A 23,193-nucleotide genomic window follows, 5' to 3' on the forward strand; every position below is an offset into this window, starting at 1 on the left:
CTGGTGGTATTAAACCCAGAGCCACATGCCGTCTGCTGAGAGGGGCTGCTTTTGGGACTGAGGAGTTCAAACCTGGGCTCCCCTTTGGGTGACAGTGCTCCACGATAGCACAAATATGGCTATCTCCAAATTCCCAAACTCTTCCAGCAAGTACAACATTCTGCATAAAACCCAAATGCTTAAAAGGCCAGGGAACAGTTTTAGACTGGGTTTTGGTGCTGAGCACAAAACATGGTTCTCAGCTGTGAATTGAACAGTTTCCAGCTTCCAGTCTCGTACCAAAACCAACCTGGGGGCTGCAAGGACTCCTGGGCAGTTTTCAAGAGGAATTTACTGTTTGTCTGATGTACAACGGTAGGAAACACATCAAAGAACGTCCTCTGAAGTCTCACTCTGTTTATGGATCTCTGTTGCATCAGTGGAAATGAGAAAATAATACAGTAGCAAAACTTTTAATTGCACAGTGATCAGTAGTTTTAAAGCTTTAAAACATGAAATATTAGCATAAGAAAGTTCACTAGAAGGAGTTCTGACTGAACACCTGCTGCATAAACTATCTGCTCCAGTTTTTAAGAGGTAGAAATTTAGCTGTAGCAGCCATAAGCAGCAGTGCAAAGGAAGAGGCACTGGAAAAGCAGCCACACCTCCTCCAAACAGAAAGGCCATGCCATTTTGGTTAATTAAATATTAGTTAGACAAGCCCCTTTCAACCAGAGGACTTGACAGAGTTGAGAGCGATACCTGTCCATGGGAGTTGGACCCTCAGCACTGAAGGGCAGCCGCTCCTAGAAGGTGACAGGCAAACACAGAAGTGAAAATATGAGAGCTGATCACCACAGTTGGTGCTAATACTCAACCTCCAAATATCCACATGCAGCTCCTCTCCCTGGGAGAGCCCTAGTTAATTTACTGTGGCCTGATTCAAGGAGATTAACCGTTATCCTGGCACCTTCAGCAGCGAATCCTCCCACTGAGCGTTTCTCCAGCACACACCTGGACAGCCTTCATCATACATCTTCTTTGCGAGAAAAGTAAAAATCTATCCCTCTGTCCTTGTGCTGCATCGGCGTGTGTGCAGGTCCCCTCCTGCCCCTGGGATGGGGACTTCTTCCCGGCTGCAAATGAAAGATGAACACTGAGATGTTTACTGATGCTGCAGAGTGAATCTGATCACAAAGCAGCCTTGACATGCAGAAAAAAAAACGGGCATGTGGCACTTCTGCTCCCACTAAAAAAGCAGGGAAGCCTGACAGGCACAGCTCTGGGCTTGGACTTGGGAAACAAGGGTTTCTGGTAAGATGTGGGCTTGTATTTTCAAAGGTATTTTGATACACCGTTTGTGGGGGGGTAGAAGGAGAGGTTCTTCTCCAGGCCTCAGTAACATTGGGCCAACAGTCCCTCCCAGTAGTATTTTTATTTCACAAGCACAATGTGGCAGTGCAGGCCCACAGAGCCCCAACTGGGAAAGTTGATCAAAATGGAACTTGTCCCTGATGGAGGAGCTTTTTGGGTTCAAGTTTCATCACTGCCTCAAACCAGCATCTGACCAAGTGGCTCCTTCGCAGTGTCCCGTCTCTGGTCTCGGATGCACTCTTAAACAGAAGGGTAATAATCCAGGCCCTTCAACAGCATGGCCGGAAGCGGAAGGCTTTGCTTCTGCAAAACTTTCCACTAATGGCAAAGGAATCTGGCCTGAGAAATTTGGTACTGCACCTTGGGATTAAAACCCAAAATGGAGACATGCTTCATTCTTCATTGGATGTTGGACGGCAACTAAATTTAAGCCTCCACAAAGTGTCCTTACTCAGGAGGAGGCAGAGAGGATGCATGGGGGAAATCAAAATGCTGAAAACCCCTTGAAATACACAACTGTTGGTTACATCCATTTCCTTCTTCCCTTCGAGCTCCACCATCACTGACCCCACCCAGACCTACAGAGCACTTTCCTTCCATACCCATCTCCTCCAAGGACAGCAGCCCAGTCAGCAGATGCAAGTCTTGACATGTCACCCAATCCATATCTTAATCTGTCCCCATTCTAAAGGGCAGATACACCCAAAAAACAAAGAAAGTGCAAGGGCCAGTCTGCATATTGACTGGCCTCGCTGACTCCAGTTTGGATGCACTCAAGCACAAGTGAACAGAGTGGAAACTGAGCATCAACCTTGTCTCCCTTCTGTCCATCTGCATTGGGGAGTGGCTAGGCCAGCAGAAGCCTTCAGAGATTGTCCATCCTTCCACTGATATCTGGCACTATGTATATCCAGAAGGAAAAAACCTTAGTCAGAAGAGCTACCTATAAAATAGTAAACAAAACATGCACAGGTTCATTCTTCAGCCCTAAAGCCAACTGGCCTGGCACAGCTTATGTCCTTATGATGTAGGGTGGCTTTGTCAAGACTGTATTTTGTGACAGTCCTTGGCATCTGGTATCCTCAGACGGTACTTGGACAATATTCTGGAAGGTGCTTGTTGGCCCTGGAAAAGTAGTGCTGGGGAATACACTAATGATGTAACTGGCTGAATGACAGGAGGTCGGTACTCGGGCTTCTGCCTCAGACCTGTTTAGTTTATTAGGACAGACACAGCTAAATAACCCTGGCTGCACAGCCCCTGTGCAGAGCTGCGTAATCCTCGGCTGTGAGGTAATGTGACTTTACATTAAAGCCATTTTTTCCCTTTATACCTGAGAAAGAAGAGCAGAATTCACAGACACTCCACAGACGCAGAGCAGCTGTGCCTGGAGCCCTCCCACCCCATTGGAACCTTCCCGGTACTCACGGGCCTCTGGTTGATGTGTCGGCTCCACTCGGGGGCTGTCACAACAGGATGTGGGTAGGTCTCACCTAGAGTTATGCCCGCCTGGGAGAGAGCAGCACTGTTCAGTGCCCAAGGGGTGTGGATATCTGGTCCCTTTATGCCTTGTAGTTCTGGAACCCACAGCCGGATATAATCCCCCTGCAAACAAAACCAACAGGATAGGATCCATTCAGTAATAATCTGTGCTTCCCAGCAAGACTCTTTCTTATCATGAAAGAAAAGCCTGACTTCCAGGTAAAGAAGCTGGTGTACCACAGCATCAGTTACTGCTGTCAAGTCTTAGCCCTTCCTGCTAAACCCTCCACCCAGAACTAGGGCCTGAACACAGAGGCCTGGATGCTGGACCTCTTCCCCCAGGGTCACTGTGGGCAGAGGAGGGAGACAGAGCTGCTTTTTTGCCCTATTTAGGACATAGTGAGATGAAGTCACTCCCTAGGAGTCCTTTTTTCTTTCCAGTGACTGAAGGAAACTAGGGGGACTAGCTCAACTGCACACTCTTTTGCTGGGCAAGATGAACTCCCCTTGCCCGTGAATCTCTCCCATTAACTCTACTGCTGTGTCCCCTCCTAGGACTAATTTCTGATTCCTTGCTAAGTCCTGCCAGCTACCGTGCCAAAAGACAACAGCGCAGCTTGCTGTGAAGATAAGGAACAGCGTGGAAACAGGTAATCCGGTATGTGAACACTGGCTAAGCACATGGAAAGGGCGATTCATCTCCTCCCACCACCTACAGAGGAGTCACAGGTTTAATCTACTCTCCAGGACCTCATGAGGTTCCATGTGAGCAGCTCCATCTCTCTTGTTACTTCCAAGTTCTCCAAAAAGCTGCTCTGTGCTCAAGGAAATGGCTGTGCGAGATATGGATGGGATGTGGCTGTTGCCCGGAAGAAACGGTGATGAAACACCAAACGCACAGGTCAGTGGCAGGGCAGGGAGGGTGTACAGAGCACCAGCCTCTTTGGGGACAGTAGCAGATTGTAAACATCAGATCTTCCCGTACAACAATGAGGAACCTGCCTGGCTGTTGGCAAGGAGATCACCGAGCCGCTTTTGCAGCAGTATCCACACAGCAGATTGATCTCCTCTGTTCCCTGAAAGTATCACATATGCTTTGCGGCACTATTCATTGTAAGATGGCTGAACAAGACTTACATTGCCATCGTAATCCAGGCCTTGTTTAATCATGTTAAACTTCCTGTTGTCCCGTGGGTCGTTGCCAATACCAGCGCTGTATAACCAGTTGCCGTAATTGCTACAAACGTCATAATCCACCTTAGGAACAGAGGAAGGAAACAGTAAGAAGAGCTGGGCTGACCCTGGGTCAATCTTCTCTCCCCATCCACTCCTTATCTCAAGGGGAAAATTCCTTGCATGGGAATCAGTCTGGCCACACTGGAGTAGTCGGAGCTCTCTGATGTAGGTACAGCCATCTGGCTCAGAAGAGGAGTATGCTGCATGGCTGTCTTCTACAGCTGGGATCAGCTTCACAGGCTACTTCATTTCATGGCCCTTAGGTCAATGAGGTAGGTAAAAGTCCAACTAAAGTCTCTTTCTCAGCTTCCTTTTTAAAAAAACAAAATCCTTCCCTTTCTGCCATCATCTGGCAGACTTCATAACAACTAGCCCTAGCTTTTGCGTGCTCATATTCTGAGAAACAGTAGCCCAGTACATGACAAATACGAGAGAAAATTCTTCCTGACCTGTTACCCAGAGACCACAGGCTAACAAAATCATCTCTGCAGATCCTATTAGGCAGATTGGAGACAAATCTAACTCGGACTGTATGGAGTGACCACACAACATGTATGAAGTTGCAATTGATACAAGCACTGCAGTTTTTTCCCCGCTATACTCTATTTTCTTCAGGCAATAAGCCTCAACTCACAGTGACTTGGCTGAGAGATGTGCTTTACTATAGGAAACGCTAGAGCTCTTGTGACGTACTTAGTAGGCTGCACATTGTCAAGTTATTCTACATCTAAACAGAAAAAAAGCTCTCAAGGGTGCTTATGTAAAACAGAGCGAGGCTCCTGAAACAGGCACAGATGAGAGCAGAACATGGTTCAGTCTGAGTGCTTTTCAGCTGGGTAGGGTGGCTTAAATCCAACATCAGAAACTTTCCAGTTGTAGGAAAATTCAAACCTAGCTCAGGAGGGGAGCGGCAGTGATAGCAAATAGGGCGTGGGATCTCTGAGCGTTCCTAGGAGGGGTGTCCGCATTGCGAAAGCGTAGCGCTGGCAGCTGCAGCAGAAAGAGTTTGCAAAGACATGTCGCTAAGCAGGTTCAGTGCTGTTCTCCCGTTACTGCAGCCGCAGCAACAACCAGTCCACATGGTGATGTTTCCAAAATCTCATCCACTCCTTCAAGTGGGGAGCTCAATGGACCCAGATGGCAGAAGGCACAGGGGAATGGGCTCTGCCACGTTCCCTTCCCCTTTCTCTGCAAAGCCAGTGAGAGCTGGGGTCAGGCTGATCAATAGCCAGCTCTGCTCTCCGCGCACTAGGCCTCCACTTCCCAGCAGCGCTTCCTCCAGTCGGCGAGATAAGGAGGAGAAGAAAGATGCCATCGGAGGCCTGATTGTGCAATTAACATGCAGGAAAGCGTCTGTGGGAGGTGAGGGCAAATCCAAGGGGGACTGGAGGAGGCAAGCTCATTTCCCTCTCAGCCTTGCCCCTTCCTGGCATTCTCTTCTGTTTGTTTCTCTCCCTTTCCTTCAGGCCTGACCCTGTGAATGAAATCGTAGCTGATACCCTCAGCTATGACTGACCAAAGGTGTCTGGCCTTTCCCCTGGCTTCAGCAGATTGCAGAGAGTGTGCCTGAGTCTCCGTGCCCCTCTGGTGTGGATAACAAACGCCATCTTCACAGGCACGCGCAAACACTCGGTGGGGCTTTGCTGGAAGTATCAGAGATGAAATATGCATTGCTTTCCTTTTTTAGAGGCTAGTGAGACCAGTTTCAGTTCTGTACTGGCCTCTACCATTTCATAGGCATATCTCCCCCATCAACCTGATCTCTCCTATATGTTATCTCTTCTGGGGCTGCCACCAGGTTAAAGTAACAGAGCTGTCTAGCAATGTATCAGTGTGACACAAGCTGAAAGGAAGGGACAGAAGGACACAAGGATCAGCCTGTGCCACACCAACCTACAGTGGCAGTCAGCATCTGGGGCTTCCCGAGATGGAAGGGCTAGTGCAGAGTGCCAAATCCTGCTTCCAGCAAGGCTGGTAACATTTATGCCCATGTGAATAAAGGTCAGTGACCCAGGAAGCATCTTTCTAGCCTGAGACCTTCTAGGTCTTCCTCACTTGGGGAATAGGATCAGGAATCTTCTGTGGCCGTCTGAGTCTGACTGAAAAGAGAACCAAGCTCCTATCTGAGGAAGGCAAGGCTGCCCACACGTCAGAGCAAAGCCTCAATTCCTGACTCCCAACTCTTAATTAACTGGTGACTGAGTACAAGGCGTGCCTGTACATGAAGCAAGCTGCTCTCTCTGTGAAATGAAGTCACCTTTGTACCTGCTCTGAAAGCCATAGCTGATAGATGCCATCAAAAGCCAGATACTACAAAACATTCAAAACGGTCCTAGTGGCCGACCCATGGAGGACAGGCATGCCCAGGTGTGTTTGTGCATTCGCATGTGCTGTACCATTCTTCTGGATGGCCACCATGTGTCACATACAATGCACTCAGGCTACAGAAATTAGATCATCCATGCTAAAATGCAGCCACTGCTTTGCAAGTCACTGCTATGAAGCTTAGGGCACACAGGCTATCAGCTATCTTATAAAAACCACTGAAACTGTAAAAGAAATGCACTCAGGCTAAGATTTTCCATCCCAAATTCCAGCCAGGATATAAAGGATAAGGACACCACTTTTTTCCATGACACTGGGGTCATGTGCTGTGGGCTCTCGCTCTTATCTGAAAAGCACCACTGCATGGAGCTACCAACACCACTTTCTGGAAGATCCTGTAGCACTTCTGCACCATGTTATCGTGCAAGCCCACCACTGCTCAGAGCACCCAGATTTTCCTTTAGATCTCCACAGCCAAAGCCACTTCAGAGCCCAGCTCCAAGGAAGCTCAAATAAAAAATTACATTCACAAAAAAGGCTCTTTTAATTGCAGATAATGGTGAGGTGACTGGGCTTTCTCTGTACCTCCAGCCATACTAGCGAGTAGAAAGTTTCCTGATTACTAGTAGCCTCTTGTATCCTACAGACAAGATCTTTAATGTGAGGCCGATATTAGTCTTTTTCAGTCTGTACCATTCAGTCTGGTGAGGAACAAATGCAGATTACCACCTCCTCAGCCTCAGTTTTCACCGTTCACCTTGGTGCTACTGACGGTCTCTCAACCCGTGCCTCTGAACTGGGGACTGCCCACTTCTTCAGACTTTCCTAAGAAGAAGGTATGGGGGCTGAGGACAGAGAAGCAAGCCAGCTCTTTAATTGCATGACTGCTGACTGGCATATGAGAAATGCTCCAGTTGGCAGGAGGCCTGTGACTCATCAGAATGAAGAAGGATGCCTCCAGCCCGGGTGGAGCTCTCTGGAAGCTGATCCAGCTATTGTCCATACTCGCCTGTTCTTGCCTAGATGACTTCCCTGTCCACAGTGATCAATACAAAGATGCTGTGCCAGCACTGGCTTTAGGGGCCAGAACACATATCTTTTTATGTTCTATTTCTGGGCTGTCCTCCTCCCCAACCTCTGGGGTGAGCAAATCTGAGCACTGTTAACATAATTCATGCTTGGATGTTTTCTCAAGTGTGACAGATCTCTGGCTAAAACCCTACATGGAGGATCAAAACTATAATTGCAAACGTCCTAGCTACACCTTGGTCGATGGATTCCCTTTTCCTACGTGACCTTTGGGAATTATGTACCATGCAAGCAGTATATATATGGCTTTATATCACCCTGAAAATTACTGATCATCTTCCATATCATTCCTTATTGGGCAGAGCTGTCCTCCTGTCTGTCACTCAGGGCAGGGAGCACAAACAACTCCGGGTACACAGAGGGTTCAGTCTTACCAGCAGGTATTCGAACCATTCTGCCCCCATCCTCCAGTCCAGACCCAGGTCCTTGGTAAGAAAGCTGGCGACATTCTGCCTCCCTCTGTTAGACATGAAGCCCGTCGCAGCCAGCTCTCGCATGTTGGCATCGACAAAAGGAACCCCTGTTTTGCCATCTGCAGAGACAAAAGCCTACATGCTTGATGATGACGTTTTGGGGCACTCATAAACTAACCTGTGGTCATGCATTCACAGCCATCCAAGCAGGTGAGACAGTGCCAGTGTACAGCAGCAGGGAGAGATTTCAGTGAGGTTTAGCTGGCGTGCAGGCACTAAGATCCACTGGAAATTAAATAGGAATTTGTACTGAAAATTAAAATGAGGAGAATTTTTAGCAAGAAAAAAAACAAGGTCCAGAAAAATCTCAGACTGGGAAACAATGAATCAGGTGGATTGCAGGGAATTTTGCAGAGCCAAATAAATATACAGACAATAGTGAGATGGGCCAAGAACAGAGAGATTCTTGGCAGGGGACTAATAGCAGAGAGGAATGTATTGGACAAGTTCCCCAGGGTTAGTACCTGAAAAGTAGAGAGCCTTGTCAGTTGTTAAGGGAAAGATTTATTGTACCTGGGGGCAAATGGGCACAAATGGCATTAATGTGAAGAAAGCTGTATAGGTATGTATTTAACTGATTCTGATACTTTAATCTCCTAGTCCCTCCAAGTTTTGAGATATTACACTTGCTATTCATATGACAACAAAGTTATAAAAGATAAAGAAAAGCACATATATTAAAGGCTCTGGTATAACGAAAGATGTGATTTATTCTAACACTGGTTTTGCTTTCTAACCAAAACCAATCAGAAGAACAAAACGTAGCAAGCACGGCAATCTAGCATTGATAAGAAGGGCTGGTCAGCCTCTGTGTGACTAAACAGGAGGGACCAACAGGTCATAAACACTTCCACCTAGGCAGGAAAATCTAACTGCATCTCGCAAAGCGTGTACCAGCCAGACAGAGCCTGGCCATTCATGACACCCTGTGGGCCTGCTCCTGTGCGGTGCTCAGTCTCAGAAGGGAAGCCCAGTATCCCGCACTCACACCGAACTGAGGGGCTCGATTCTTCTTTGGTGGCAACAGTTTAAATGGCAGGGCTTGATCATGCTGACAGTTGCCCTACATAAATCTGAGTTAGTGTTAGGGCACACATTAGCATGCAGACACGTGGAAACCAAAAGAACACTTAGCCAAACCTGCAGTTTCTACTGACCTTTCCAACAGTCAAAGAGCTGAAGGTCCTTTTTCCAGGGGACCTCTTTACTTTGAAGCCCTATTGAAGAAAAAAATGAACTGCTAATGAAGACAAATGCTGACACAGGCAGTTATTAATAAAATGATCACGAGAGGCACCTGGGTTGACATGACATTAGGATGAAGCTAGCCCTATCAGTGGCATTACAAACAAGCCACATTCCTTCTGCAAAGGTTTAGAGATGAGCTGTTCCTCCTTTCATGTGTTGCAAAGGGATGTCTCATGCACACGGGGGATGCTCAAGCCCTAACAGATTTCGATTATGTGTTTTGTTGGTGTTTGCTCTTTTTTTTTTACTTAAAAATGACTCAGACCTCACAAGTGGCCAGAGGTACCCTCTGGCCCAAGCTAGTATTTTCTTGTTCAGTTTTACTCCAGGATAATGTTTGTGTGAAATCAATTTCGATAGCAGATACTGAACCCAGAATTACCGGGCAGAAGTCCTCAGTCTGCTCCTGCAGTGGGGTAGGAACAGAGGAGGGGGATGACGTTATGTTTGCAGGAGTGCAGCAGTAATTACAGTCCTCTGTATGGTGGAATGGAGGCAGCAGGGACAACTCAGCTCTAGCTTCAGACATCTAAGTTTAGGCCCACCACTGGCATCCAGAGCCATCTGAGATGCCGTAGGGCACTCGAAACAACCACATAGGCCTGGCAGATGTGTCACAGGCCCTGAGGGAGATGAGCTCCTCTGCAGCCATGGCTGCATGCCAGGCAAACTGCCCTAGGGCATCTAAAACAGCGCTCAACGCTCAGGTGGGGGCAGCTACATCACATGGAGAAGAGCTCACTCAACACAGGCATCAGCTGTAGGGTTTCCTGACCATATGGACTAGATGTTTGTTGTTGCACTGAGAGTTCAGGCCCCCATTTCATGCATGTAAGTGACTGGGTCTGGAGCCGAATCTCACTCTGATTCCTATGTAGTGCAAGCCAGAAAGAGTATCTGGTGTCTTGGGATTCACACTGCTGGGTCGATTCCTGTTCTGTCCCACATTCTCTGGTGAACTTGGGCAAGCCTGAAACCTGGATTCTCTCCAAAGGTGGAGTGTCTTCAGAAACAGCATCTTCACTTATCGTGCTGCTGTTTCCCACTGACGTGGATTAGTAACACTCTCTGTATCTCATCAGATTTGGGGCAAAAGTCTCAGTGTCTATACAGTGTCCAGCACTGTGGTGTTGAGGCACTTCTGTGCTAACAGTAAGTTCCCAGGGTGGTGACACAAGCGCTATGAGAAGGACATTTGTACAACACAATGCTGATAGCCTTTTCTCTTACTTTTTCTGTACATTTCCTCTCCAAATATGGTGATCCATACACACCTTTTAGCGAAAAAATCCTTTTGCCATACTTCAGGGCCACAAATCGAAAATAATCCCGCCACAGCAGTTCAAACAGGACCCTAAAACACAAAGCCATGTCTGTATTTCACCGTGGGTCAGATAAAACTGCTGAATTAGGGGTTTGCTTCCGTAGCACCCATCATTAACACATGAGGTTTATTCACAATGAGCAATTTCACGCACCTTCCCATGACATCAGTTCTTGCCCCAAGCCTACTTATCTGGCTTGCACCTGGCTGACTACAGTGAAAGCAAACTTTGCATGAATCAGTTGGGAAGCTTTCTTTAACTTGAGTGCAGGAGCAGAATTTCAGGAAACCTGTTTCGCATCCGTCCCTACTGGGATATAATCTCCAAAGAGCAGGGCAAGGACCTGAGTCAGCTTCACACTTCCACATGACCAAGCATGTCAGCACATTCCTAAGAGCTTTGCATTGATTTAAGCAATATCCTTTGTAAGGGACTTAAAAGCACCTTTCAAAACTGGGTTTGCAGTGGTCTAGCTCATGAGATCAGGTGCTAGGCCCACAGAAAATAGACAGTTTTATATAAAAACTTCTATATAAAAAGAGCTTCTTATAAAATGATGGCACCTCAGCCTCTGAGACTTGCTTCAGCTCTCTGACATATTGGAAATATTCTGCTCAGCTGATGTTTTTGCTTACAAGATCTTTCTGGAGAACTTGATTGCAAAACAGGACACTGTCCAAATGCTAACAACTACTGTCATGATACTGAGGTTCAATCAGTCCCTCATGTGCAGCCACCACGACCTGTATTTCACTGTACAATTCAATGCAGTGCCTGGGAGCTTGACAGCTTCTTTTTTATAATTATTTATCACTTTAAAATGCTCAGATCACCATCGCACCCCAGCTGCAGGCAGGCTGGCTGGCTATTAGGTGGAAAAACATGAGTATGTTAAATCCTTCCTCTCTTAATTCTCTTTGAAGAAAAAAAAAGCATACACTTCAACAAGCAAAAGTTTGATATTTTATCTGTCATTTGAATTTTGATGAAATTGAGTATTTTGGCCGGAATTGTTGGCAATGTTCTGCCTGTTCTTGACCAACCACTGTGCTGTTTGACATGTTGTAAATTTAACAAACCAATATGAAAATATAGTTCTACAGTTTGCACAGACTTTCTGGTTTGGTTTCTTTCCCATCCAGGTCTACTGTTAGGCCAGGCTCTAACATGAACCTGCTTCTCCATAAGAGCTCCCTACCAGGCTTTAATTCACAGTGTTTGGGTACATCAGAGTGTGTGAAGAAGTTCAGGGCCAGCCCAGGGATGGATACACTGGCCTCAACTGTCCCCCAGACTCCTTCAGGACAACCTGCAGGCAAGCGAGCAGCCAGCGGCAGCGTAAGGAAGAGCAGAGGTGACAAGGCGGGATGCATTAAGCCCACTTGCCAGTCCTCTCTTCCCCTTTGCTATGGGTTATGGTCACGGCCAGGCAGCTGAGCAATCACAGGGCCATTTGCTGGACTGTGGCCAGAGGTCTTTCTGGCACCATGCGTCATGCAGTGGCTGAGCCTTTTGGGTGAAACCCTGCTCACATCCTTGGCGTGAGAAACCCTTTGGCTTTTATTTGTAAATCATTATTCTTCCTTCTCATTTAGCCCATAATAACAATACAGAGAGGGATGGTGATGATTTACAGAGATCCATTTTAAAAATCATGAACCACAATTTCCCAGCAATAATAATGACAACTAGCATTAATAATCTTTACTTATAAAGTGCCTAAAGCCTATGAACGTCAAAGGCAGACTAATAAATCCATACTGAAACAGAACTGCAGTGCAACCCAGAGGAACCAGACAGCAATCACAGGAAAAACAAACATTAATTAAGAAGAAAGTTAACAAATCACTCTCTCCTTGTGCATGAGATGCCAATTTCCTTTTCAGAGAAAACAAGTCATGCTGATTGTGCAAGGACCTACCAGTATGTGCTCTGATTTGCCGTTCTCTCTTTTTCATACTTCTGGATCTCCTCATAGATGTATCGAGGTGAAATGCAGCCCAGCGCCAGCCTGAAAGCAGAAGAAATATGTCCTGAACGCAATGTAGGACTGACAGCTTGACGTCTGCATGGAGGGAGTGGAGGGGCAGTTTTATGTTTAGAGTTGTCTGAAAACTTCACTCAGTTTGCAATTCTGCCACTGACTTCCCAAACAGCTTCCCAAAGACAGGTTATATGACTTTTTGCAACTCTGCAACCTGAGAATCAAAATCTCTCCCCTTCCCAGTGTACAACTGCTACAGGAGTCTCCAACCTACTAAGATAAATAATTTTACAGAAGTTTGCCAAGTTTTGCCTAAAAGACTTTGATCAGCTGGTGACTTAGTGCACCAATGACAAACCCAGAAATGCATCTCAAATGTCAATCTCTACATCATCTGCCTTAGCTGTTCAACAGCCCTCCTTTTACTACAAACCTATCTACCATATGCCCAGGGCTCCTATACCTGCAGTGCCTTAGTGTCTCATTTGAGCAACCACAGAAGGCAAGTGACTTGCTGAAAATCTCAGGCAGGGTAGGAAAAGTAGGGAATCAAACCCAGCTCTGGCATTTCAACCCACTGGGCTCCTGCTCTGTTTGTTCCAAATCAGTGCTGTGCAAGCCAGGAAAGAGCTTGTAGACTCCAACCCCATTGTGATAAGGAACAACTTTTACCTTGATTTTCCTAGAAGTGCATTTTACTGCAATTTCCCACTAGGACTTGTGGAAACTCTTGATGTTCTGATGAATTTTGGAAAACAGGAAGACAGGGCCTGAAGAGTTTTTCCTTAATTACTGACCAGCTCTAACACTTAGAAATGGCCCATGTGAGATATGAATGACTGCCTGCAATCTGAACCTGTCTGATTTTGATTATAGAATCATAGGATAGTTTGGGTTGGAAGGGACATTTAAAGGCCATCTAGTCCAACCCCTGCAATGACCAGGGACATCTTCAACTAGAGCAGGTAGCTCAGAGCCCCGTCCAACCTGACCTTGAATGTTTCCAGGGATGGGGCATCCACCACCTCTCTGGGCAACCTGCGCCAGGGTTTCACCACTCTCATTGTGAAAAATTGCTTCCTTAGATCTAGTCTAAATCTGCCCTCTTTTAGTTTAAAACCATTACCCTTTGTCCTATGGCAACAAGCCCTGCTAAAAAGTCTGTCCCCATCTTTCTTATCAGCCCCCTTTAAGTCCTGGCAGGCTGCAATAAGGTCTCCCCGGAGCCTTCTCTTCTCCAGGCTGAGCCCCCCCAGCTCTCCCAGCCTGTCCTCCCAGGAGAGCTGTTCCAGCCCTCGGGGCATTGCTGGGGCCTCCTCTGGCCCCGCTCCAGCAGGTCCATGTCTCTCCTGTGCTGAGGGCTCCAGAGCTGGATGCAGCACTGCAGGGGAGTCTCACCAGAGTGGAGCGGAGGGGCAGAATCCCCTCCCTCGCCCTGCTGGCCACGCGGCTTTGGGGGCAGCCCAGGATACAGTTGGCCTTATCTGATGGAGGAACACTTTGGGGCAAGCAGATCAGGACTGTCTGCTCTGAACAACTGGCCAGCTTGGAAAAACTCGAGTGGAGGCCACAAATAATGAACTTCTGCAGTGCCAGTGGTCCTGGGAGCCCAAAGTGCCACCAGGTGGAGCCATCCACTGCAATCGTTAAAGCACAAAGCCAGTTGAAAGTAAGAAATCCTGACCTTAACAGCCTCAGAAAATTGTTTCACATTGCAATTCTGTCGGGAAAACACATCAGATATTCTCAGCATCAGGCTGAACTGGGTCCTGCTGCTGCAGTTTCAGTCCAGAATTAACTCTGCCTCTTCCAGCATCAGAGACTAAAACCCCTTATTAGAAGTCAACATATTTACCCAAACAAGAGATCCTTTTGCAATAGGAGTAACAGCAAATGTCTCTTCACCCCACAGAAAAACAGAACGGCAGTGAGGTGACTTGCCCCACAACATTCAGCAAACTGGGACTGGATCGAGTCCTGATACAGCCCTATCAACACGGTGAAGCTACGCTTCTTCCCTGGCTGCCGTCAACCACCCCTGTAACACAAAACAGCACAAAGCCAAAGCCAAGTGGTGTGTCTTTTCAGTGCCCTGTCCACATCGCTGCTCCCAGTACACTGGGCTCTTGGCACAGTACTGCTATATTTAGCAATTCCTAACTGCAGGAATGTTCCCAGGGAACCACTGCCTGGAAGCACAATAAAGAGCAGCTCTCAGGCTGCTCTACCCCAACAAAAAGGGCAAGGGAATCACATCATGCCCAGTGAGTACTCAGCAGACAGGTAATATCAGTTTGGGACAGGAGTAGAGAAGGAGCTTCCAGTCTCACAACAAAAATCTTTACCATGGTGCAAATTTAGTTGAGTAGTCCATTCCCACCAGTCCATTCCGAGTCTCCTTGTAAGATGCAACCAGGTTCTGTGTGAGCAAAAGAACAAAAGGTTTTAATACTTTACGTGCAACCTGCTAAATATGTTTTCTTTCATGCTGGAGACAGCGCAATCTGGCAGGGCTGGGCTCCCTCTCATGGCTGCCTGCAAGGATTACAGAGCTGCCAAATTACTGCCTTCAGTGCACAGGAATTAATCAGGCCAGCAGTTTTCATTATAGCTCTGGATGCAGGTCACAAGCTATGCTCCCTGCTTCAGCCTGCAGCACATTTCTTTCTACAAGCACTATGAACCTGGCTGTGCTGCTGCCTGCCCGTACCCATCTGACTCTGGATCAATAATCCACTTAAAAGCACCAGTGGGACTGGCGGCCAGTTCCCTTGTCCATGTGGCTGCTTGTTCGGGTTTGAGAACCACAGTGTCTGACAGCACTCAGCTGCAGGAATCCTGATCACTCTTATTTCTGGGCCACCCGCATTTACAGCAGGGTGCAGATCTTCCATTTTCTGAGCACTCCATTGACAATGCAGAGGACATAGGGAAGCCTGATCTCTCCTTGATCCCCTTCGATGCACAGATTACAATTGCTAAAGGGCTGTTCTAGCTCACCAGGGAAGACAATATTTGCATAACAAAAAAGAAGGAACAGGTCTTCCAGTACCGATTGTATTAATGCTTGACCAAGAGTAGAAGCTATGCAAGCTTGTACTAGTTTTGGCTGGGATAGAGTTAATTTTCTTCACAGTCGCTACTATGGGGCTGTGTTTTGTATTTGTGCTGAAAACGGTATTGATAACACAGGGATGTTTTCATTATTGCTGAGCAGCGTTGACACAGGGTCAAGGCCTTTTCTGCTCCTCACCCCACCACACCAGCGAGGAGGCTGGGGGTGCACAAGAAGCTGGAAGGGGACACAGCCAGGACAGCTGACCCCAACTGACCAAAGGGCTGTTCCATACCATATGATGTCATGCTCAGCATATAAAGCTGGGGGAAGAAGAAGGAAGGGAGGGATGTTCGCAGTGATGGTGTTTGTCTTCCCAAGTAACCGTTACGCGTGATGGAGCCCTGCTTTCCTGGAGGTGGCTGAACACCTGCCTGCCAATGTGAAGTGGTGAATGAATTCCTTGCTTTGCTTAGGCATGCAGCTTTTGCTTTACCTGTTGAACTGTCTTTATCTCAATGCAGGAGTTTTCTCACTTTTACCCTTCTGATTCTCTCCCTCATCCCACCGCGGGGGGAGTGAGTGAGCGGCTGTATGGGGCTGAGCTGCCTAGTGGGGTTAAACCACGACAATGCTCCCCAACAGCAAGGGAATGCAGGAATTTCTGTAGCACAGCTGAAAAGAATTCCCTAGGGGCTGTCCCAGTGAGCACACTGGGCACAGCACGCTTCTTAACCCATCTCAGCTGGAGAGATGCTACCCCCTTTATCCACAAAGCTGTGTAGGGTCTGATGCTGTTGGAAATCAGCACACCTGTCTTTGTCTAAATTCACACAAGGCAAATTTAACACAGTTCCTCAAACTAGACCAGGAAAAAGTTCAAAACCAGTCCAGATGCACAGACAAAATGCAGTCAGCAGCAGCTTCACTCCACCAAAGCAAGGGAGCAAGAAGTAGCTGTAATTATTGACTGTAAGTTTTTAAACCAGACTGCGAGGAACCTCCTACTATTTTTAACTGTGGGAAGCCGCTTGGGTCAGTTGTTCCTCACCCCAATTGCAACTGCAGCCCTTCAAGCCACTTGTCATTCCTCCAAAATGGAGGAACTACATTGCTGATGACGTGGGACAGGAGAGTAGAAAAGGCAAATCAAGGTAAAAGGAGGGAAAAATTGTCCCAATTCCCAAAAGTTGATGGAAAAAAAAGACTTAAGAGGGATGGCCACTAAACTAGGCTCCTAAGTATTTGGCAAACAGTCGCAGTTCCTGGATGACTTCTTTTTGATTTAGTTTGTCTTTCTAAAAAACTGAAATAATGCTAATTCCCTCCTTTGTAAAGTGTTATACGGGAGCTAAGGAAGTATTATTAGGAAGTGAAATTGCAGCCTCACCCACTTGCACAGCCATATGTACAAGGGGGAGGATGTAGACAAGGAAATGTAAGTGTTACCGTGTCCCAAAAATAATACTGCAGTCTCATTAAAGCCTGGGTCTCTCCTCCACTGCAGGGGAAAGCTGTTCGTGGATCAGTCACAGGATCTGCCACAGAAAACACAATCACTTTGTTACTCCCTTAGAAAGCATCTCAAAGGTAGGGATCTTAAAATCTAGGGATGTTCAGCAGCAGGGATGTCTGCTTTGGAGACATAAAAGATCATGCCCTGGTCTTCCTTTAGAGCAAGGGCCATATCAAACATATTAAAAATTACTAAGAGGATGTTTTCTACCCAGCTGCAGGGCAGCTCCTCCACACAGAGAATTTACCTTTATTTGCTGCATGAGTGAAGAGAGGCTTAGTTACAGTTTGAAGGGCAATGACTGTCTTTGGGGAGGCCTCCATGTTTTGATTCTCAGTAAGAGACATCTCTAAGTAGGATTTCATGGGAGCAATTGCCAAATCAAGTTCTCTTACCCTTTTGTCCCAAATCCTCCATTGTAGGGATACACCCTTCTTCCACCCCTGGAGCCACAGGCTTTAGCTGATCTGCCATGTGCAGGGTTGGCCGGACCTTCGCCTCAGATTCCACCACTTTTCGGAAATGGGTGTAGACATCGGGCAACCTGCACAGATTACAGCACAGTCATGTCTCTGCAGGATGGCTACCATGGCCCCTCCACGCAGCACCACACAGCTTTTTAGGCTGTGCTCTCCTGAGGGCCGAGTTCATATTTGTGATGCAGGTTTGTACGTCACCCGGCACAAAAGAGGCAGATGTCCCTAGGGCTAGCAGCAAATAGGAAGTTCAGTCCTTCACCCAATTTCTTTCTGCTTCTGATGTAAACAGTGCCTTTTCAGTGTAAGGTGTGTCCTGAGGGTCAGATTTATCTCACATAACTTCTGATTACCCACAAGGCTGACCACAATGTAAAAATTTGCAACCTCCCACTCCCTTTTCAGTCAACGGAGAGAAACAGGCATTTTTATGGCCTGACTCTTCTGCCCTATTTTATACATTTTCTATAGGATACCATGAATCACTCAACTCCATCAACTACACCTCAAGTGACTATTGAGGGAGCCACAAGAGTGAGTCCACATGCAAAGGGTTACTGTCATAGGCAGCTGCATTTAGCCAGATGGAGTAACGGAGCAATCCAGTCCAATGTCACAAGGACTCGTCACTGCAGACCGAGTATCCAAACTGTGCTGGTAGAAGGGGAAAGAGAAATCAGTTCCTCAATAAATGGTGAAATGGCTTTATGCATTTCAGAGCGTAAATCCTACTAGTACAGAGGGATGAATGTGCCCCTTCCTCTTGATGTGTATGAGCATGACAGCGCTGTTCCATAAATGTAGACGGACTAATGGGTCCCTTCCCTGTGGGACCAGATAACTAAGATCCCTCCTGAGCAATTCACTGGAGTCAGAAACAAATGGGACAGTGGAAGAGTGAGAGGTACCACGGAGCAGCTCACCTGGCAATAGGCCTGAAGGGAAGGTCATCCCGATGATACAGCGTGGATGCCCAGAATGTCTGAATCTTCACCCCATGCTGACTACACACCTGGCACAGCCCCTTCTCCACATCCAGCTCCTCCTGCGTGGCCTAGGGAGAACAAAATGCAGTGAGGCCATGGCTCCTCAGCCTCACCTCCCACATGCGGATAGACCGTGGTCCCTGGACCCTCCTCCCTCATCTCCAAATTTAGCTTCATCCCTTTAGACAGAGGTGCACACAGACAATCTCTGAGTATTTTCCTTTGCCAAACCCAACACGTGTTTTCACTCTCTATGAGTAGTGCCAATGACAGAATAAGGAACTCTTTGGTATAGGACGTTGCAATCTTTAGAGTTTGCACACACTGGAAAGGTGATTGGACAAATATATGTAAAAGAAATCTGCTGAGGGTTATTGAATATCAGGATAGCATTCCTGTTTCAAGAAATACTTGAGCCACAGACTCTTGGGAGGCTGGGAATGTATGCAGGGGAAGTATCTTTCCAGATTTGTCCTGCTCCTGTGGTCTTCTCTAGGCATCTGTTATTGGCCACTGTCAGGAAAAAGGCTACAGAGGTAGATGAGGCCTTTTGTCTGATCCTCTGTGGTTGTTCTTAGTGCTGTATGGAGTAAGGCAATATGGGATGTGTAGGTTGCCAAGTTACAAGGGTTATAGGCCTGACAGCAGGAATATCTGCAGTGCAGGTCACAGAGTGATTCCTGCATTAGACAGCTCTGAGGCCCAGACTCTGCTGATATTGAGTGCATTTATGTACATATATACGTGTGTGTGTGTGTACACAAAGCCTCCAGGCCCAGTGGTTTGGACCCAGAGCCCTCCATTGAATTCAGCAGGCTCTGGATCAAGCCACTTGCTCAGCTCCGTGAAGACAGTGTATTGTATCCACACTCGGTACAATATGCCCCCTAGCAGTTAGCTCCCTGTGCAAGGAAGGCGCCAGGAAAAGGCAGCTTGATGCAAACGTGGATTCAGCTGACCTAAAATGCCAGTTGCCAGAAACTCCTCTTCTTCAAGACATAGCACTTGCAAGTGATCGATCACCAATAGCTGCTGTCATCCAGCAAGGCCCCCCACCCGGACACCTATACCATCCCCATCCCAGGAGCTAGCCAGTTTCCCCAAGGTTAACAGTACCGCAGACAAGAAAGGCTCTGCATACGCAATCTGCATCACTACCTTGTTGTGGAAGAAACCTCCACAACTTAATTTTATCTTTCAACAATGTCACTCAAATATTTCCTTTACCTCTTCATGGAAAGCCACAGCACTGACAGAGCCCAGCTGAGTAATCAGATCACAGACCACATCTTCTGGCTTCCCCTTCCTCACAACCAGGGTACTGCAAACACAACATATTGGCCTGAATTAGGTTTGATGTTATTGTTATTTATGTGTACAGGAGGTCCTAGTCCTGGCCCAGGCACCCATGTACTAGTTCTCTACGAAGCACGGACAGCATGTGGAGGCAGACAGGCAAGATTTGACTAGCCTACATTTTTTTAGGACCCACTGAATACAGTTTGAAAGTCTCTGTCAAACACATTTCTACCACCCTGGATGCCTTAGAAAGGATGACTGGGCAGAAAGCCAGGCTGTTACCTAAAAGTAAATCTGTCAGATCCGTTCATCCTCACACACTAAGGCTGAGATTCAAGAACTGATTCCTCTTTCAGTGCCCTTCACAGGTAGCGGTGGCCTGTGGGCAGACCCCTCTCCACTTTCATGTGGGAGTATTCAGATGAATTCTTTCCTCTGAATGCTCTGTGTTCGTAACAGTCAACAAAACTTCCCTCCCACCTTGCAGCCTCACCAACTGCCCAGCTGTGTACCCAGGGAATGAGACTAAAAGAGAAGCTGTGGTTGGAAAGTTGGTTAGAGGTGGGTGCAGCGTTCTGTGAGGAGCCCTCATATATCACTCTGTCCCTTTCCCTGTCTCCCTCTCACACATACACTACTGCATCATCTAACAGAGGGCTGTGCTGGAGAAGAATTTCTTGAAGGGGTAATACAGTGTTTTTGCCAGAGTAATTTAAAGCATAACTGAAAAGTTTCTTCAAAGATGGGCTGGGTTTGAAGAAGGCAGGAGCAAGGGGTGCTGCTGACCCATAAGAAAAGCAGAAACCAAGCTGCCTACAGGGAACACCACAGATGGGACATGGAGGATATTTCTGTCTACCACTGCATTAAGAAGATAGTTAATGGTTGTAGAAATGAAGCCTAGGTCTTAGTGCACCTCTTCACAACCACACATCTCCCACTGCAGTAGACCAACCTCTTAGCCACTGACAACAGCACAGCAGTATCCAAGCAGCTCTGAATCCATTCACTGCAGGGTGTGGGTGCAGATACCCACTGATCAGTTCTTTCAGTCTCCTATAACATTCACCACCTGCACAGCCCATACTGCACAGCAAACCCAGAACCATTCCTCTTGCTTTTCCTACCACTGTTACGCTGCTCTCAGAGAAGACAGGCTGGCTGATGCATCTTCTGCTAAGCAAAGCCAGATACTATCTGGTAACGGCATTCTTCAGCATGTAGACTTTCAGGCCCTGGTCTACCCCAGTTATGGTTTCTAAAGGCATGATGAAGGAGGAATCCCTGAAGACCCCCTTCCCACAGTGTAGCCTACCAAAGAGATTGGGTTTGGTGGGACAGGGCATGAGCAAACTTAACTCTCCAGTTTCACAAGCCAGGATCCATGTCGGTCTGCCTCAAGGCAACTGCTGGGGAAAACTTGCTGGGGACAAGGAAGGACGCGTGCCACAGTGGCTAATGTTGTTGCCTACATCTCGGAAGACTTGTTCATGTCTTCAGTCATCAGGACTTTTGGGCAAAGCACTTAAGGCTGACGCCCATCTGTGGTATCTGAGCTCAAGAAAGCAAAACCCCGAATGGCACGCAGCCTGGATGGCTCTTCGCTCCCCTGCAGATGCCACAGCAGGTCATCTGAACAGGGGCTATGTTCGGATCTTATTGTGTCTAACAGTAGGGCTGTGGCTCTCTGAAATAAGCCATCACCAGAGCCCAGAGTATCTGACAGGATTTGACTCAGAGCACAGATACGCATTGAAAACCAGCAGGAAAATAAAAATAGACATGTTATTTGCATGATGCTTTCTCAACTACCTTCCTTTTTTCTGGAGTGTTTCCCTTAGATCCTTCACGCTTTCCAGCAAAAACCTGAGCCGGTGGGGCCCTGTCTTCGGGAAGCCGTAGCAGTGGGTGCCCAGGTAGTGCCGCGGGTCAAAGCAGTAGAGGGGAATAACGAAATCTGCGTTACTCTGAGCCCAGTGGAGCACCTGGAAACACAGAGAGGGCCGTGACAGCTCCTGGGGACAGGGTGCAGGGCACACTTCTCCCCACTCTACCCTACAGTGGGGTTATTTCTAAAGAAATACCCGAGGGGCCGCCGGCCGGGCCCTACCTGGTTATCGTGGGCGCGCAGGTCGCAGCGCAGCAGGCAGATGGCCGTCCTCGCCGCGCCCGACATGGTGCCTCGACAGGGCCGGTCCCGCCTTACCTGGCCCGGCTCTGCCCTCCCTCAGCCCGGCCCCCTCAGCCTGGGCCGCCCAGCCCAGCCCGGCTCTGCCCTCCCTCAGCCCGGTGTCTCCCAGCCCGGCCCGGCCCTTTCAGCCCGCTCCCGCCGCAGCGCCCCGCTTCCCCCTCAGCCCGCCCGGCCGGGGAGGAGCCGTTCCGCCTCCGGCTGCCTGCGGCCGTCAACACCGCCTCCCTGCGGGCCCGTGGGACGGGCAGGTCGCGTCCCGTGTCCCGAGAGGGCGGCGGGCCCGGGAGGATCCCTCTGCGGCGTCGGTCGGGGCTGTGTGGGCGCAGAGGAGGCGGCGGGAAGCCCGTTTCCCTCGGTCTGGGGTCCCCGCGCCTTTCCGTGGCAGCCTCTCACCAGAACCCTGCCCAGGCCGGTCGCACTTATTGCTGAACTTATGTTTTGATTTCGTTTTTTTTAACCTCGATAATCTCTTTATCTTCCACATAACTGCAGCTGGGCACCACCTCACACAGAAGCGTGGCCCTGTAGTGCCGTCGTGCCAGGGCACAGCCATGGTGAATCTGACCCCCTGCAAGGAGCACCAGCTCTGGCTGTTAGTATCGATTAGTATTTATCCGGTACGTGCCGATATGACCGCATCCTTGCCCGCTAGCATGTGAACCAGCTCTGTGGATAGCTTGCTCACCTGTTGGCTAACAAACAATCCGCTGTAGATTAGCAGTAAGTAATGTCTTCGACTCCCAGCACTGACAGCAGCGGCCAAAGTGAAAGGTCTTGCCTCATCCTACAGTTTCCATATGTCGACATCGGACACCAGTGATCACACATCCCTTACTCACTGAATTGTCCCCAAGATCCCTTTTTTTTAAGTCAACAGCTCTCATAATAGGAGGAAATGCAAAAAAAACCCACCCTGCTTGGCTCCCTGGCAGAGGTCTCCAGCCACATGCTCCCCTTGTGTAACTCCACTGGTTCTCCTGGGGTGGGAGAGGATGGGGAAGGGGTTAACATGTTACAGCAAGGAGTGGGTGATGATTTGGGATCCAGGTTTACAGAAATTAATTGCTGCAGCTCATTTAAGTACCTGAATTGCTGAAGTGTAGCTTTTCATGGAGTCAAAAGATGCTCACCAGAGATTAAATGTGGTACCCAAAC

At 48.0% G+C, this 23,193-nt stretch overlaps 1 protein-coding gene across 1 annotated transcript; it reads right to left on the reverse strand.

Moving 5' to 3' along the window:
- Positions 1–1,007: 1,007 nt before the first annotated feature.
- On the reverse strand, positions 1,008–22,023 carry LOC309402789 (cryptochrome DASH-like; the record flags this gene model as incomplete). Its single annotated transcript, XM_081996724.1, has 14 exons — positions 1,008–1,115; positions 2,782–2,958; positions 3,973–4,092; positions 7,860–8,017; positions 9,116–9,175; positions 10,481–10,560; positions 12,453–12,542; positions 14,861–14,934; positions 17,020–17,108; positions 17,482–17,630; positions 18,486–18,616; positions 19,776–19,869; positions 21,660–21,832; positions 21,958–22,023. The coding sequence occupies 14 exons, from the start codon at positions 22,021–22,023 to the stop codon at positions 1,008–1,010; spliced, it is 1,569 nt and encodes a 522-aa protein (XP_081852850.1).
- Between the last annotated feature and the right edge of the window lie 1,170 nt (positions 22,024–23,193).

This window comes from Phaethon aethereus (assembly GCF_964289735.1).
Source record: "Phaethon aethereus genome assembly, chromosome: 2".
In the NCBI taxonomy this organism is placed as follows: Eukaryota; Metazoa; Chordata; class Aves; order Phaethontiformes; family Phaethontidae; genus Phaethon; species Phaethon aethereus.